The sequence below is a fragment of the Stigmatopora argus genome, chromosome 17, assembly GCF_051989625.1.
Source record: "Stigmatopora argus isolate UIUO_Sarg chromosome 17, RoL_Sarg_1.0, whole genome shotgun sequence".
Taxonomy (NCBI): Eukaryota; Metazoa; Chordata; class Actinopteri; order Syngnathiformes; family Syngnathidae; genus Stigmatopora; species Stigmatopora argus.
Genome location: NC_135403.1, coordinates 4,958,742 through 4,975,474, shown reverse-complemented (window position 1 = coordinate 4,975,474; position 16,733 = coordinate 4,958,742). Strand labels below are relative to the sequence as shown.

The window sequence follows — 16,733 nt, the reverse complement described above, 5'->3', positions numbered from 1 at the left end:
CCATTTCATCTTATTTTCTCCCCTCAGCGGTCCTGCCCTGGATTTTGCATGACATGTTGTTTATTTGATAAAGGGATATTTAGGCGCTAATCTAAAAACCACACTAATTACAACTGACAGTTATTTGTTTGTAGTAAAATCAAATGAAACCTTTTTCCATCGTCAACCTTCATCACCTCACTCCTTCCCTCTGAAATTCTCTTCACTGCTGTTCATGGCAACCAGAAAAAGCACCCATGATGCCCTAAAAAATAACTGCTTTCCTTGTGTGTGCGTGTGTGTGTGTGCGTGTGTGTGTGAGAAGAAGCAAAGTAACAACAGCTGTCAGACAGAAAAAAAGGGGGCATCGGGTTGTTTTAAAAGCAAATGGCTTTGGTCTAAAGTTCATTTGTAGACCTCCCTAATTAAATATAGAACCCAAAGCTTAAGTTAATTAGTAATTCCATGGGTCCAGCTATTAGACCTGTCACGAGTATTGAAGGCAAAAGGTATGTGTTGTTTTGTGGTCTCCACCCATCTCCTGTGCTATGAAGTAACTAGCAAGATATTCATGATTTAGATTTTATTTGTTACATTTTGGTTAAATGAGGGCCTTATAGCTCATTCAGATGAATGCAGAATATGCATGACTAATGGAGGGGCGCTGGATAAACTATTATTCGTGATAACGTACCAGGTTTCCTCGCTATGTATAAAAGTTCCAGAAATATTAAAATAATGAGTTTTCACGTATTTTCCTTTATACAGTATGAACCGGAAACAATCATGTTGATTTTAAAAGACGGTCTATTTAGGAGTTTCTGTCTTTTTTATGAAAGTTTGGGCTACATTTTCCAGGACCTGAGAAGCATTCATACAAAAAATAATAAACCCTTAGGAGGTTTGATCATTCAGACACCGAATTGAGCAAAGAACTATAATATAGGAATAGGAAGATCATTAAAGTCCACAAAAATAGACGTCCGCACCATAACATTGGATGAATAATAATGTTAACATTATTTAATGAGAGCATTTTCCTAAATGCTATTTGAAAATTGAGGATTCATAACATAACATTTCATTCATAATGTGAAATTCAAAACAGGAAAGCCAGATTTGATTTTGCAATAAGGTAACATCAACAACTTCCAAAATCTGCATAAAATGGCAGCATTTCCCCAAATTGTGAATGTCAGATTGTTGAGAAACATCATGATTTTCAAGATGAAAGTCTACACATAAATAGCATAATGACTGTTGTCTTTCAAATCCTTTTGACAGTGTTTCGAAGTGATTGCAAAAATACTTCTGGACCCCATCTTACCTTCTACTTTGCTACTTATCTCATTTTCTACCAGAATGTTCTACCCCAAGCAAAGCCCCCCCTCCCTAAAATGCGTTTCTATTAATAATAATCATTAGAAACATAAGTTGATTCACAAGTGGAGCATTTGTGATAGCACAAAACAAGCAAGGAATTTGGGACCCTGGATAGTTGATACAGTATAACCGGCCTTTTATATTTGCCAGGTGGATGTGAAATGCCTGCGTCAGAGACTGTGCTCTGTGTCTCTGTGAGTGTGTGCTATCCTTGACTGACGTGGACACTGTTTGCTTAACCTCTTCTGCGCTGCACTGCCATGGACTTGTCAATTTAAGTGTGTATGTGTGTGTATGTGTTAGTTGGGAGCAAAGGTAGTTTTCATTTTTTTTATATTCCCAGCAGTATTTTCGCTAAATAAACTTAGTGAGAGTCTGAGTGAGACTGCAAGAGGGGTCTGAATCAACACAAATGAGTGATATGTGTTGTTTTTTGACCCCCCTCCACACACACACATACACACACACTGGTACATACGCTCGTAAATGTATGCATCTACACACCCGGAGAGAAACCATTTTTAGAGATTTTTTTTAGGCTTGTATTTAGCAGGATTAATAATTTCACTTGGCAAATAATCCCAGCATGGAGTATATATATTGTGTGTGTGTTGCGCCATGCTTTAGCCTCATCCAACAGATAAGGCCATGATTTATGTAACAGCTAAGCTCTTTCATATTGTGTATGTTGTACCTTCCTTACAAGAGCATGATGAGCATAGTAGATTAATATTTATTTAGTACGGGCAAATCAAGGATTAAGCAGTCATCGTTTTAGCGCTAATCCATGTCCCTAGTGAGATGCAGAGACAAAGCCAGGCAGATTACGAAAGACATCGCGCAACAAAGTCGCAATTAGTTGTTGACTGAAATGATAGGTGGACAGTCAATGTGCCAATACATTCAAACATTCATTTTCTGTACCTTTTATCCTCGCAAGGGTCGCTGGAGCCTATCCCAGCTAGTTTCGGGCACCATGCAGAGGACATACTGAATTGGTGGCCAGGCAAAAGAGACGAACAACCATTCACACTCACACTCATACCTAGAGGCAATTTAGAGTATTCAACCAGCCTACCCTGCATGTTTTGGGGATGTGGGAGGAAACTGGAGTACTCGGAGAAAACCCACGCAAGCCCAGGGAGAACATGCAAACTTTAGACACTGAGTAACCCACCTGGGATTAAACCCTCGACCCCAGAACTGTAAGGTCGACGCTCTAACCGCTCGTTCACCCGGCCGCCTGTGCCAATACATGCTGAAGCAAAATCTGACTTTTGTTTTTCTCATTTCTTTATTTTTGTTTTTCAAATCATCAGCAGTTATTTGCCTGATTAATACTTGCGTCTCATGGTCCATCTGTTGTTAACGCTTAGGCACTCACACTCAGGCTGACACACATGCATGAGCAATGAATACTTCTTTTTGAGCTGCAAGCACGTGGAAGCAGAGGGATAGCTCATTGGTGCCGTGTGAGAATGGAGGCATTTTGCGAAGTTCCATGTTGAGTTTGCAAATCAAATTACATTCTTTGCTAATTGAGTTAAACTGCTTTGCCGGAGAAGTGCCGAAAAAATAGCGATGAAAATAATGTGTGGATGTGATTTGTCCCTGTCAGTTTTCTCCCCTGGTGCTAATCTTTTTAGCTTTTAATGCTCTAAGATGGGTTGTCGTTGTAGGGTCCAACTTAAAAATTATGAATGTTTAGGTCATTAATTTTTATCCTGACCAAAATATGTCAAAAAAGTTCATCTTAAGTAAGCTTCCTGAACAAAACGCTCATCTGTGACAGAGAAGACATTCGTAGCAGGAACAAAAACAGATGTAATTGATGAAAGTGAGAAAGTTTATTCAAATGCCCTCCCCTAATTTGAGAATATGAAATATTTTAAAAAAAACGGCCACCCGATGGTGCAGTGGTTCTTCTGCCTGACTTTGGTGCGGCCAGTCTGGGTTCGATTCCCACTCGGTGGAAGTGTGATTGTGAGAGAGAGTGGCTGTCTGTCTCTCTGTATGCCCTACGACTTACTGGGTTTAGTCTGCCTTTCGCCCGTAGACAGCTGGGTTAGGCTCCGGCAACTCCCGCAACCCTTTCGAGGATGGGCGGAATAGAAGATGAATGAATGAATGAATGAAAACAAAAACCAAATCATCTCGCAAAGTTGGCTAAGTGCTCCACATGTTTTTGAAAACCTGATTATAAAAGCCTACCTGTCCTATTGGGGTTACTGTCAATGTATACATGACATGAAATGCATCCTTGTAAACTAGACTCTGCTTCAGCAAGGAGGTTTACGCCACGGGAAAATCAAAAGGGCAAAAACAGGATCACCGCAGGGCTTATGCCGTGCTAGGGAGGGGTGTAGGATTTGGGATGGAAGGAGGGGAGTCCAAAACAGATGTGAGAGGTGCCTTAAAGAAGACATAAAAAAAGGATGCACAGACGAGTCTTGCTGCGATTAGAGAAAAGACAGAGCAAAAGGAGAGAGAGCGATAGAATGCCATCCTTACTTCCCCTTTGCCCTCTTTCTCTCGCTCACCCGGCCACTGAATGTTAATGGCTTTTCTGCCCTCTCATCCAAACACATACACACACTCTTCAATCCCTCCCCATGGACACTGCTGCATTGTTTGTGGTAGTGCCTCTATTCTTTCAAACTTAATTACCTCCTTGCCTTTTGTGGCATCAGGGGCTGAAGGTTTTTTTCCCTCTGTGGCAGTGGAGGTCGTCACACATTCTTTGGGCTTTGCGTTCCCCTTAATCTGGTGGTGGGTGGGTGGTACAAGTGTGGGGGGTTATCAGGGTGAGTGTCCAAAGAGGGTAGCTTCTTCTTTGCTTCTGAGGTGGCTAAAGTAACCCCATACAGCTCCTCCCTAATGCACACGTGCATACATGTACGCATGTCATAATATTCGGGGCATAGGCTGCCCTTTGTTTGTGTGGTTCATTTCTAATCAACCTTAATTAACTGGAGAGTGTTTCCAGATTGCCAGCACAAGAAAATTCCACCCCCCTTCATTCCACCTCCCTTTTACCCCCAGCCGCTGCTGTTTTGAGTTGGAGGACGGAAAGGGGAAAAATTGGAGGCATTAGCTATGTAGATTGGCTTCTCCTTTGATGCTGGAAAAAAATCTCTAGCAAGGACCATAATTGCAGACTGTGACCCAGCAGTGTCTGACTATTTATTTTAATGTTTGAGCTCAAGCTCAGTTGGAAATATTGCTGAGTTTCATACACATATTTAGACTGGACTCACTGTGTCAGCCTGTTTCGAGATAAAATTATACTAGTCAAAGTTGTCATGTCCCGCTATACCAGTTATGTTAACAATAATCTTTTTGTCATGGCTCAGAAGGGAAACACAATGGCTCTTTTGGACCAAGCAGAACTTTGACTGCCATCTTGGTAAAGATTAGGCTGACAAATAGGCTCATGGAATTTGACCTGAGGTCATCCTTTTCCATCACAACCGTGACTTTTCTATCTTAATTTATCAACATAGCCCCTGGTCAGCAAGTTTAATTTTGAATCTGACTATTTTTCATGTACTGCGTATTCGTGTGTGTGTGTGTGTGTGTGTGTGTGAGGGGGTGGGGGCTATGACACCAGCCAGGTATTGTCTTTCACTAACAATGGCTTATCAGGTGTAGACCTGGGGCAGTTCAGTATAATGTTACCTGAGCATCAGGCCAGGCCAATTTACCTGTCATCACATTGAATGATAGGTGCTGCATACTTGCTCCAGGGTGAAAATAATGAACCCCTCTGACCACTCAACCATCTTCTGCTTTCTATCTAACTCCTAAATACTTCACTAATGTTGGCCCTTTTCTCCGGCATAGAAATCGACTGACTATTGGACATTTTCACAAGGAAAATTAAAGCGATGGTGTTTAAATAAACGTAAATAATCTTACACTGCTTTTCCACATACATGGTACTCTAAGTGCTTTGACAGTATATCCTCATTTTCCTTGTGATGATGCAGAATCAGGCGCAACTTCGGATTCTCTACTTTGCTCTAGGATACTCCAGCAAGGACACCGAGGGAGGGTTGGTGGGACGTGTCAGGGGAAAGTCAGGGGGTCAAACCCACAACCTCTGGGTTGGGAAATGATAACTCTACCACTAAAGCATGCCACCCTTGCAAACTGATTTGTAACACAGTTGTCTTTTTTCACAGCAGTTATTTGTTTCCCTGCTTTCTGTTTTTACCCAAAAATTCCAGTATTCATCCATTGAAGTTCATTATTTGCTTCTTTAGGAACATAAATGAAATCCTATGTACTAATCTGACATTATTGTATCTTTAGACAAAAATTGTGCATGTTGTATTTACCTTAAACACATATGGGCTGGTGAGCCATTTCACAATTTTGGTAGTTGTCTTTTTTGTAATATGATGACCTACTGGATGCTCACAATAAAAACACATCAAAGACCAAGATAGCAAGTAAAAGTGGGCGTTGCCTCTAAACACAGTATCAAATTTCTGTTATTCGATCCTGAGGCAACACACAATGGTTGCATGCATACCAAAAATATTTAGTCACATTTGTCATCCCAATTTCTAATTTACTCCTCTTTTCTCTTTAAGGCATAAGAGCTTGACTTTGCTCTGTAATTGAATGTTTTTCTGTAAATTATTCCAAAGAAAGATCATTCTCCTCCTTTGTTTTTGTTCCTTGTGCTTATGAGTGGCAACAAATAAACAAGCATAATTAGACCCAAGTTGGCCTATTCATGACCGTGTCAGAAGGAGATGGATGCACAGTCTGTCACAGGAACCTCAGCCTTTGTCTTTGGTTAATGGCAGCTGACATTTTGATAGAAGATTTGGTGCTGAACTGAGAGGCCACATGGTGGGAAAGCATGGCCTTCTGGTGGACTTCTAAGATTGTATATATAGCCACAACTTTGACTTCTCAACAATCGGATTCATGTTGACTCAAATAAAATAGACAAATAAATAAAAGGCAATCACATTTCTAGGTTTGCCATAATAATTTGTACTGAGGCTAAACCTGTATATGGAGGGTTTGGTTTCAAAACAAATTCTCACATAAGGAGATATGACATTGTGATCAAGCTGCAATTACATATTCCACAAGCAACATGTAATACTGCGACTTATGAATGAGATTCTGAAAAGCGGGCAAAAGCTGGAGGAGACTATGACATCCACTGGTACTGGTGACAAGGCTGAAATTCACAATTCGCCTTTTTTCTTTTTTTGTTGTTCTATGGCCTGGCAATGAACACATACCAGATTCATTTGCTAACTTTTATGAAATAGGTTTTCACAGTTTTAATACTCTAGTCATTAATAAGGAGCAGAGTGAAAATGAGTTGAATTGGGATCAAATAATAAAACCAAAATGGGAGAAAGAGTGGAAAATGGATACAAATAAAGAAGTCTCTCTGACTCATATCATCTTAGAGACATACTGAGTTGCAGATGGATGGAAAGTGCTTGAGTAAGGGTGGAGTCATGAAAAACAAGAGGCCCAGAAGTTTCTAACTCTCTTGCTCCGCTTAAAACTTGTTTTAATTACCTGTGTATACTATACTGTTTATGTATGGATGTGAACGCAATGGGATGGGCTTTAATTGTCTGATATCTGACCTATATTGTACTTTGGTTACCCCTATTAGTCATTAGTGGGGAAGTGAAAATGTTGTAAATCCCGTCCATTTTTCTGTTTAATACACGACCAAATTTGATGTTTGTGCAGAGAAAATTTCAAAAATGTATTTATGTATTTTGATTAATTCCAATTGTAATCGATACGGTATACCATATTGATCGGAATATAAGACGATATTTTTTGCATTGACATAAGACTGGAAAAAGTGTCGGTTATCTTTAAATCGCAAGCCTGGGGAGAACATGCAAACTCCACACAGTGAGGACCAATCTGGGATCGAACCCCCGACCCCAGAACTCTAGGGACGACACACTAACCACTCGGGCAACCCATATACCCACACAGAATTATTAACACCCCAGAATAACCCTGTGTGTTCTATACAGGAATATTGATCAGAATACAACAACCACGCCAAAAAAGATTTTTCACCTAGTTCAGTAATGTCATGCATTCCAGTGATGTAACACATACTTAGGGCCTGTTTTAACGTGTGGCTTGTTTACAAGGTAAAGCTTATTTATGCTATTTTTTTCACAGTTACAAGGGAACCTTCATGTAAACATGCGCAAGTTTTTTTGTTTTTTTTTGGTTTGATGAGCAGACCAGTGGGCGCCAGTGAACACGAGAAAAAAACTAATGTATATCATGTAATTTAGAAACAACTTGAAGCTGTAGAGAAATAATAATGACTGTCAATATTTATTATTATTACTATTTATTTGTATACTTTTTTTTAAATGGCTCAAAACAAAGCAACACAAACTAAAAATTATTCCCTTTCCTCTTGATTTCCAGTTCCTGTTTTTGCAAATATTGTATAAAATGGTATAACTTAAGTGAGACACAGAGAATGAAAACATAATTTCTCTCTTTTAATCTATCACTAGTCCCCATGGAATCATCCCTTGGATATGTTAGATTAGACCTGATTATAGCGCATGCACTCACTCGCAAACCTACATGCACACATTTTTTTGTGGATTTTGTTCCTCACGCTTTCACTATCTCTCCCACTGGTTTTGTTTTGCCTTGGATTGGTACAGATTAATCTAATTGCTTTGTAGCTTTGTTGTGGGACAGGGAGAGAGTAGCAAAAGCAAAGCAGAACCATGCAGTAGGTGGATTGAGGTGAAGGTCAATTTAGCCCTTTAAAGCGTTCTTTTAATGTCAGCTCATTTACCTGCAAACTCCTTGCAAATAGCTGATACTATATCCCCTAAATAAATTCATCACATAATATTTTTTTTAATATAAAAGTTTGGGCACCCTTTTTCATGGCGCTGTACACACAAAATCAGAATACTTTAAACGGGAAACATTTAGTTTGCAATATTTATTTTTATCAATCTGTTGACGGGCAGCCCGGTGCCGCGAGTGGTTAGTGCATCGGCCTCACAGCTCTGGGCTCCTGCGTTCAAATCCAGAAGGGAGCTGGGATAGGCTCTGGCACCCCCCTCCACCCTAGTGAAGATAAAGCGGTTCAGAAAATGAAAAAAAGAATGAATTAAATTTATTTTGGGGCTTTTGAACAGATGTGTGACTTTTTCTGCTTATTTATCACTTTACCAATATGTCTTCCTCTCTTTTTCTGTCAAACTCAGGTCCCTGCTAGGCTGGATGAGATGAGATCCCTATGTAGCGGACGCCATGGCAACTTGTGATTCCCCCTCTATGGTCTCTTTGGGGCAGCAGGAACATGGTGCCCAGAGGCACGTTGCTGCTGAGGACAACTCCGTTGTGGCCATGGAGACCGGTGTCGCCAATAGCAACAATGCCAATAACAGCCAAACTGCACCTGTAGCCAGAGACATGGAGAATGGTCTTGGAGAGGCCACTGTTAGCCCACTGCGGTGTACAGCTACCCTCACCTCTGCCAGTGCAACCATTGACTCTGTTACACAACAAAGTCGGAGAGAAAGCTTTACAACTGGTAACAAAGGGAGTGTTACTGGGATTTTACCAGGAGCAGGAGGTGGAGCAGCTTTAGGTTCAGACTGTTCTGCCCCAGCCACATCCCCTGTGGCACCGGCAAAGGAAATCCCTTGCAACGAATGTTCCGGCTCCTTCTCCAGTTTACAAAAATATATGGAGCATCACTGCCCCAATGCCAGACTGCCTACCACTGGATGTCATGAAGACATTGATGATATCGGGGGTATGGTAGGGGAGGACAGCGAAGATGATGGCGAATGTGTGGGGGTTGCAGCTGATGGAGGGGAAATAAACCGCGAGATTGAAGAGGAGAGTGATGTAGAGAACTTGTGCGGCGAAATCATCTACCAGCCGGATGGCTCTGCCTTCATCATGGAGGACTCCAAAGAGCAGCGTGGCAACGAGGAAGGGCTCCCTGAGGCTCTCCATTTCAGGGGACTGCTATCCTCCCAGACCTTCTCCAATGCCCAGGCAACCACTGGCCAATGTGGTGTGGGCCAAGGGGGGGAGCGGTTGGAGCAGCCTGCTGCACCCATGTCCTTCTACCCTCAGATCATTAACTCCTTCCACATCGCATCATCTTTAGGAAGTAAATCGTCAGCGGCTGACCCCCTCTCTATATCGAATACCTCAACTGGAGGGCGGGTTGGAGCTAGTCCTGTGTTGCACAGTTTTCGTGTTTATGACCTCCGCCACAAGCATGACAAAGACTATCTGATGGGGGATGGTACAGCCAAAAACTCCTGTGTGTCCAAAGATGTCCCCAACAATGTGGACTTATCCAAATTTGAGGGCTGTGTGGCTGATGGGCGGCGAAAGCCAGTGCTCATGTGTTTCTTGTGCAAGCTCTCATTTGGTTATAGCCGGTCCTTCGTGACACATGCTGTCCATGACCACCGTATGACCCTGAATGAACAGGAGCAGAAGCTGCTGAGCAACAAGCGTGTTTCTGCTATCATACAGGGCATCGGCAAGGACAAAGAACCTCTTATAAGCTTTCTGGAACCAAAAAAAACCCCTGTATCTGTGCTATCCCACTTTCCTACACCTGCTAACTTCCTGGGGCCAGACACTGGGCTCCGCGGCTTGTGGAATGCTTTCCACAGTAGTGGGGAAAATGTCGAGTCCCTTCAGGCAGGTTTTGCTTTTTTGAAGGGCAGTGCCAGCAGCTCCTCCAATGACCAAAATCCCAGATCACAAACCATGCCAAAGGCCGAGACCAACCCAAACCTCGGAGGTACCCATAGAATCTCCAGTGGAAGCTCTGCTGCTGCTCTCACTGTTGGCAAACTGGATGGCCGGAACTCTGACCTTGATAGAAAGGGCCACATGGGGGACACGTGCACTTTGCAACCCAATGGGCCGGACCTGAGCCACTACCCCCCTATAAAGCGGGAGCCCGGTGCATTGGGAGAACAAAGTCCAGAGCAGTTTGAGGACAGTTACTCCAATGGTGGTGGAGAGGAAATTGAGGCAGAGGATGAAGAGGAGCAGGCAATGAGTGTAGTTCTGAAAGGCCAGCGGGTCAACAGCACCAGTAGCAAAGATTTCCCTCTTTTAAACCAAAGTATTTCCCCTCTTTCCAACAGTGTGCTAATGTTTAACAGTGACAGCAAAGGTCCTGCATCCACCACCTCGTCCTCCCTGCCTATGTGTGAAAAGCTAGAAATGGAAAAGAACCGCTTGTCCATTGCACTGGCTTCTGCCAGAGAGCGTGAGAACAGTAATGACTCAAGCTTTGAAGCTCTAATGGGACGGGAAGTGTCGTCACCATCCTCCCATCCCCTTGAATTTATGTCGATGCGGAGGGAGGATGACAGTCCTGGAACTCCTCATCCAAATACTGGAAATCCCAGTACCCCTGGTACTCCAGGAACACCTGGTACCCCAGGTCCAGGTGAAGGGTCACCGGGAAGTGGTGTGGAGTGCCCAAAGTGTGACACAGTCTTGGGATCTTCTCGTTCTCTTGGGGGACACATGACTATGATGCATTCACGGAACTCCTGCAAGACGCTCAAGTGTCCTAAGTGTAACTGGCACTACAAGTACCAGCAGACACTGGATGCTCACATGAAGGAGAAACATCCAGAGTCTGGAGGATCATGTGTTTACTGCCGTACAGGACAGCCTCACCCTCGTTTAGCCAGGGGGGAAAGCTACACCTGTGGATACAAGCCTTTCCGCTGTGAGGTCTGTTCAATTTTACATCACTGTCTTACATATAGTGTACCAGACAAGGACATAATTACAGGGGTGAATCCTTATACACCAACCACACTAAGTGGAACTTGTGTCACTTTTTATAACCGATCCTACATATAAATCTATTAATGTCTAATTACAAATTTTGAATTTTAGGTATGCAACTACTCAACTACCACCAAAGGCAACCTTAGCATCCATATGCAGTCGGACAAGCATCTGAATAATGTCCAAACACTCCAGAATGGTGGAAGTGAGACACAGTACAACCACAACCATACCAACCCAGTAGCTAGCACAGGCCTTGGTGGTGGCTGTGGAGCACCCTCGCCTTCAAAGCCCAAACAGAAGCCGACTTGGCGATGTGAGGTAAAACAAAAATAGAGTCTGCAGAACAGCGTTGTAGTATCATCTTATCATCATGACAATTTCATTCACATTTGGACAGTCATTTCACCTCATTCCATTGTCTTGTGCTTTTCCTCCACATAATGTATGTGAAACTTGAATTAAAAAATGGTACGGTCATGTTTTCCTGCTCTATTTAAAGATATCAAATAACTTTCTTTCTACAGGTGTGTGACTATGAGACCAATGTGGCCCGTAACCTCCGAATCCATATGACTAGTGAGAAACACATGCACAACATGATGCTGCTGCAACAGAACATGAAGCAAATCCAGCACAGTCTTCATTTAGGGCTGGCACCTGCTGAGGCGGAGCTTTACCAGTATTATCTGGCTCAAAATATTGGCTTGGCAGGTGTCAAACTGGAGAACCCCATCGGAGGCGGCCCTGACCCCCAGATGATGATCAACCCCTTTCAGCTCGATGCTGCAACAGCAAGTGCTCTTGGAGCTGGTCTTGGTAAGTGACGCATGAATTCATATCACACTAGGGATTTAATTTGCTCTACCTTTATTGATACATTAAGCTTTGATCACGTTAACATATCTCATGAAAATGTTTAATAGCTAACGACGAGGCATTACTCCACAAAAATAGCAACGGTGTTTAAAATATACTGTGAAAAATAACTAATCGGAGTCTCAAGTTTGCTTATCATTATTTGTTCATCCAGTCAGTCGCTTGAAAATTTCGGATATTTCTATTATGATTTCTGTATTTCTGTGTATCTATTTTATTCCTTGACATTTTTATCCGGACCACTCCCCATACATTTTCACCGTGCGCCCTTAACCGAAAACTCTAGCTCTTTTTCCATCCCCCTTTTTTCTCTTGTATCGTCACTTTGTCAGTCTTCTTTCTTTGACCTCCCACTGATTAAAAACATAATCGTGAGATGACACATGAGAATTTTTTTTAATCTTTCATTTGTTATTTTTTTAAATCAGCATAATCCTCACCAACATACTCACTATGTCATATCGCCACATCCCAGAAAAAACTCACACACACATAGGCACACAAACACATGGCACACAGCAGGAAGTGGATTCATGTAGGAGTGTGGGAGATTTAACAATGACCCTGCAGTGTTACACACACTCCCTTCGCCAGTGTTGATGTCACAGCCCAACCAGAAGATGTACTCGCAGTGATTTATACTGATAACACCATGCTTCCTATAGTGAGAGCAGCTTTACAAAACCTTCGAAGGTGATAGTATGATTGTTGTATGTTCAAATATTAAAGACGTTCAATATGAAGAAGCACTGTTACGTGCCATACACCAAACAAATAAGCACTTTCCCTAAAAACTGACTGGCTGACAAATTTCTATGATATAATAATGGAGTAATGTAAACTTTAAATTCCTGCCCAGGTCTTGGTGAGCAATCAAATGAGAAAATCCTCATTCTTCCCAGATCTTTGTGTGTGTGCGTGTGTGTAGATGATAGAGACCCAGCGGTGTAAAAGCGTCCTAGCTCTGCTGAGACAAGTAATTAAAGCTACCTGATGAGCGAGTTAGCAAGCTGAAAAGGATGATTGTAATTGATCGTGATTCAATCCTATTAGGTCTTTTTTATAGATGAGACTTTGTAAGGAGCCCTCGTTGTCTGTGAAGCTTCATTTTATCAAACCCTAAAAGAGGCCTGAATAGAGGAGTCAATTCTCTGTCCCTTTGTTTTTCTCGATTCTTCCTCCATAATAATTCCCTTGTACATTTTGTTGTTATAGACTAATCTGCCTAATTCAATTGAATCTTGTTTTTAATATCACCTACCCATTCCCTTTCTTTGTAGTCAACAGTGACGTATCATCGGAAATGCGTCTCGCCAGTGGTCAGCTGATGGCTGACGACCTCTCGCTGGTGTCCTCAGGTGGAATGGGGGGCATGTCCTCAGTAGACCCTTCCGTCTCCTCCCTGTCGCCGCCTATTAGTGACCCCTCGCTGCGCCTCTACCAGTGTGCCGTGTGCAACTGCTACTCCACAGACAGCCTGGAGGCTCTTAATGCCCACGTTAACACAGAGCGCTCCCTGCCCGAGGAGGAGTGGCGCTGCGTGGTTGGCGACGTCTACCAGTGCAAGCTGTGCAGCTACAACACGCAGCTCAAGGCCAACTTTCAGCTGCATTGCAAGACGGACAAGCACATGCAGAAACACCAGCTGGTGGCCCACATCAAGGAGGGAGGCAAGGCCAACCAGTGGAGATTAAAGTGTGTGGCCATTGGCAACCCTGTGCACCTCAAGTGCAATGCTTGTGACTACTACAGCAACAGCGTGGATAAATTGAGGCTACACACGACCAACCAGAGGCATGAGGCTGCCATCCGACTTTACAAGGTAAAAATGCTCTTATCTAATCATAGTATTTCTTTGGGCCCTTTTCAGCATAAATTCTTAAGTCTATCTGTTTAGTTGTAAATAACAAGGAAACAATTCAAGATTGTTCTGGTGCACACTGCACAAAGGTGTATATGTTAGTTTTCTGTCAAAAATCACATAGTGCTGCTTTTTTAAATCTTTAAGGAATAGGAAAGACATCCATGCAAATGTATAGTAATACCTTGAGATAGGAGCTTATTGCGTTCCGGGAGCCAGCTCATATGTCAACTGACTCGTATCTCAAATCAACGTTTCCCATAGAAATGAACTAAATACAATTGAATTCATTACCACCCTCTCCTACACCAAAAAACAGGATATTTCAATGGAAAAACATTTTTATTGGTTGTAATTCACCATCTACTAACAGAGTAAAAAATAACTAGTGGTTATGATGTTTAATAATAAAATGACGCATTATTTTATACAACGGGAGTTCCTGGATGGGGGAGTGAGAGAGAGAGAGAGACTTGATGGATGCGCTTGTAACATAACATAAACTTTAAATTTAACTTAAATGAACTTATGTTCCTATACACACAAAGTTATAATCTTAGGTTACACCAAATTTAAACCTTCTTGTGCAATAGCCAAGGCAAAGAGGTTAATGTATTCCACCACGGCTTTCGAGGCGGACTTCCTGCTTCTCTATACGTATTGGCGAGCCAGCTCAGTCACGCGTACATGTTTTTCAATTATTTCGTGCTTAATATTGATTGTCATCATAGGCCTATTCTTCACACTACCATTCATTGCAGTGGCTTGCTTTGGACCCATTGTGTTTCCCATAATTCTGCACTGAATAACGCAAAAAAAATGTGGAAAAAATGCAACGCTCCGCCCAGTGCTCGTAGAGATCTTTGTACGAGAGAGATTCAGCAAGAAAGACTGCGCTGAAATCATAAGCAGCCTCTCGCACCGAAGTCAGGCCAGTGAACCTCTACAACACGAGACGGCCCTTAATTATGTTATCTAGTTATGATTTACATTGTTTATTTGTGACATAAAGACTGTATGCAATTCCTATTTCAGTCCTTTTTTTCACCCCCAAATATTCCACCAAAGCAAGGTCTTTTAACCAAGGCAAGTGAGGGCCAACCCAATGCCCGCTCTGTGCACCCTATGTACAGCAATACCACATCTACCCACTCACCGACCTACAGACCTCAAGAAATGTGCTCCACAGATGAAGCTTTTAATGCCTCTGGCAGTGGTCCTAATATTTTACCCGTTGCCATGTGGTACATGATCTATTAAAGTCAAACAAGTGGGAGAGAAGGCAAAGGAGTGGTAGAACTGGAGTGTAGGAAAAAAATAAATTCTTTTATTTGAGAAGAAAAAACACTTTCATGTATTGGCAGAGGTGAAAGGCACATGGGAATGGAGGTAGCTTGGACGGTGAATAAAAGATCTGAGTGTTGATGACTTTACCATCTGTTTTTTTGGAAACACGGAAAATCTTTATGGCATGGGAAACCATTTGAAGACACAAAACAAAAAGCATATTCAGGGAATTTAATGACTGCCTTGTAGAACAGATTGAGAACTTATTAGTGTAATTTGAATGTTTTTTCCAAGCTTTTTAAAAGAGAAAGACAAATGACATTTTCAGCAGATAGATATTAAATAAATGTTTTTCAATGGCAAGCATCAAAAGTCGTGAGCCTTCTTTCCAACAAAAAAAGCACAAAACTAAACAAAAAGGATCGCTCTGATGGTGCTGAGGCAAGAAAATGCTTTAGTCAGGACTGGATATAGTGAACCATTAATGTGAATTATTTAGTTTGATTATATGGAGGCAGATAAATTGTCTAAATCTAAATTGTCCCAAGGTGTGAGTGTAAGCATGAATGGTTGTTTGTCTCATTTTTCTCTGCAATTAGGTGGCAACCAATTCAGGGTGTCCCTCGCGTACTGCCCACAGTTGGCTGGGATAGGCTCCAGTACCCCCACGGCGCTTGTGAGGATAAGCAGTACAGACATTGAATGAATGAATGATCCTATGGAATTAGTTGTTGAGTGATTAGGCTTGAAGTAGTTCACTTTTAAACCGAATGTGACATCATCTTAGAAGAGAATGTATATCTATTAAAAGGTAACTCAATCAAAACATTCAGCTTTTTAACTGTATTGAATATTTTCACAATATATAATCTTCTTTTTCCCTATAGTTAAAGTTGGGCCAGATATTGAATGTTACATTAAGTATTACATAAATTCACTATTAGAACAGCTGTTGAGTGCAAGTCTTTGTGTCAGTAGCGTGTGTGGTTTAACTGAACATTACACACGGTCACAGCATAGCATGTCTGTCGCTGGCCGGAGATCGTGTTTAGCTTAGCATTGAATATGATGATGTATGGGTTCGTTTATGATTTGTAATAACAAACAGCAGCCTTTAATACGCACAGGAGACGGGAGTAAATCTGTCAGTGCCATTCACAAGTGTTGCAGGGCTAAGTAGGGGGGTCAGTTTGTAGCCAATGTGTGTGTGCGTCCACTGGGCTTTGAGGTTGTGATCAGGGAGCTGCCCTTGGGTCATTAGGAGTTGAGAATGTTCATGGTCAATGTTGCATGTTGAGGGACCACACACACACACATGTGCACACACACACATACAGACAAGTATACACACATACAAAAACAGAGACATTGTCTCATAGGCCATAGCACCTGTTTCTCAGATGGCTCTTTGAATAAATCTTTAACTGTCCTCAGTCGCCAATACACCCTCCCCGATCCGTCCCACTGTCTGCCTGCCTCTGTCCAGTTTTCCATCATTATTCTAGCACAA

The 16,733-nt window shown here is 42.1% G+C and overlaps 1 protein-coding gene across 3 annotated transcripts in view; it reads left to right on the top strand.

Moving 5' to 3' along the window:
- Nucleotides 1–16,733, top strand: part of zfhx4 (zinc finger homeobox 4) — an 81,698-nt gene that overhangs the window by 11,468 nt on the left and 53,497 nt on the right. For all 3 annotated transcript variants that reach the window (XM_077624675.1, XM_077624677.1, XM_077624676.1), the window contains exons 2-5: nucleotides 8,616–11,136; nucleotides 11,305–11,517; nucleotides 11,724–12,015; nucleotides 13,356–13,897. In XM_077624675.1, the coding sequence (XP_077480801.1) occupies nucleotides 8,662–11,136; nucleotides 11,305–11,517; nucleotides 11,724–12,015; nucleotides 13,356–13,897 (3,522 nt within the window). In that variant the 5' untranslated portion in view covers nucleotides 8,616–8,661. The remainder of the gene's footprint in view (nucleotides 1–8,615; nucleotides 11,137–11,304; nucleotides 11,518–11,723; nucleotides 12,016–13,355; nucleotides 13,898–16,733) is intronic.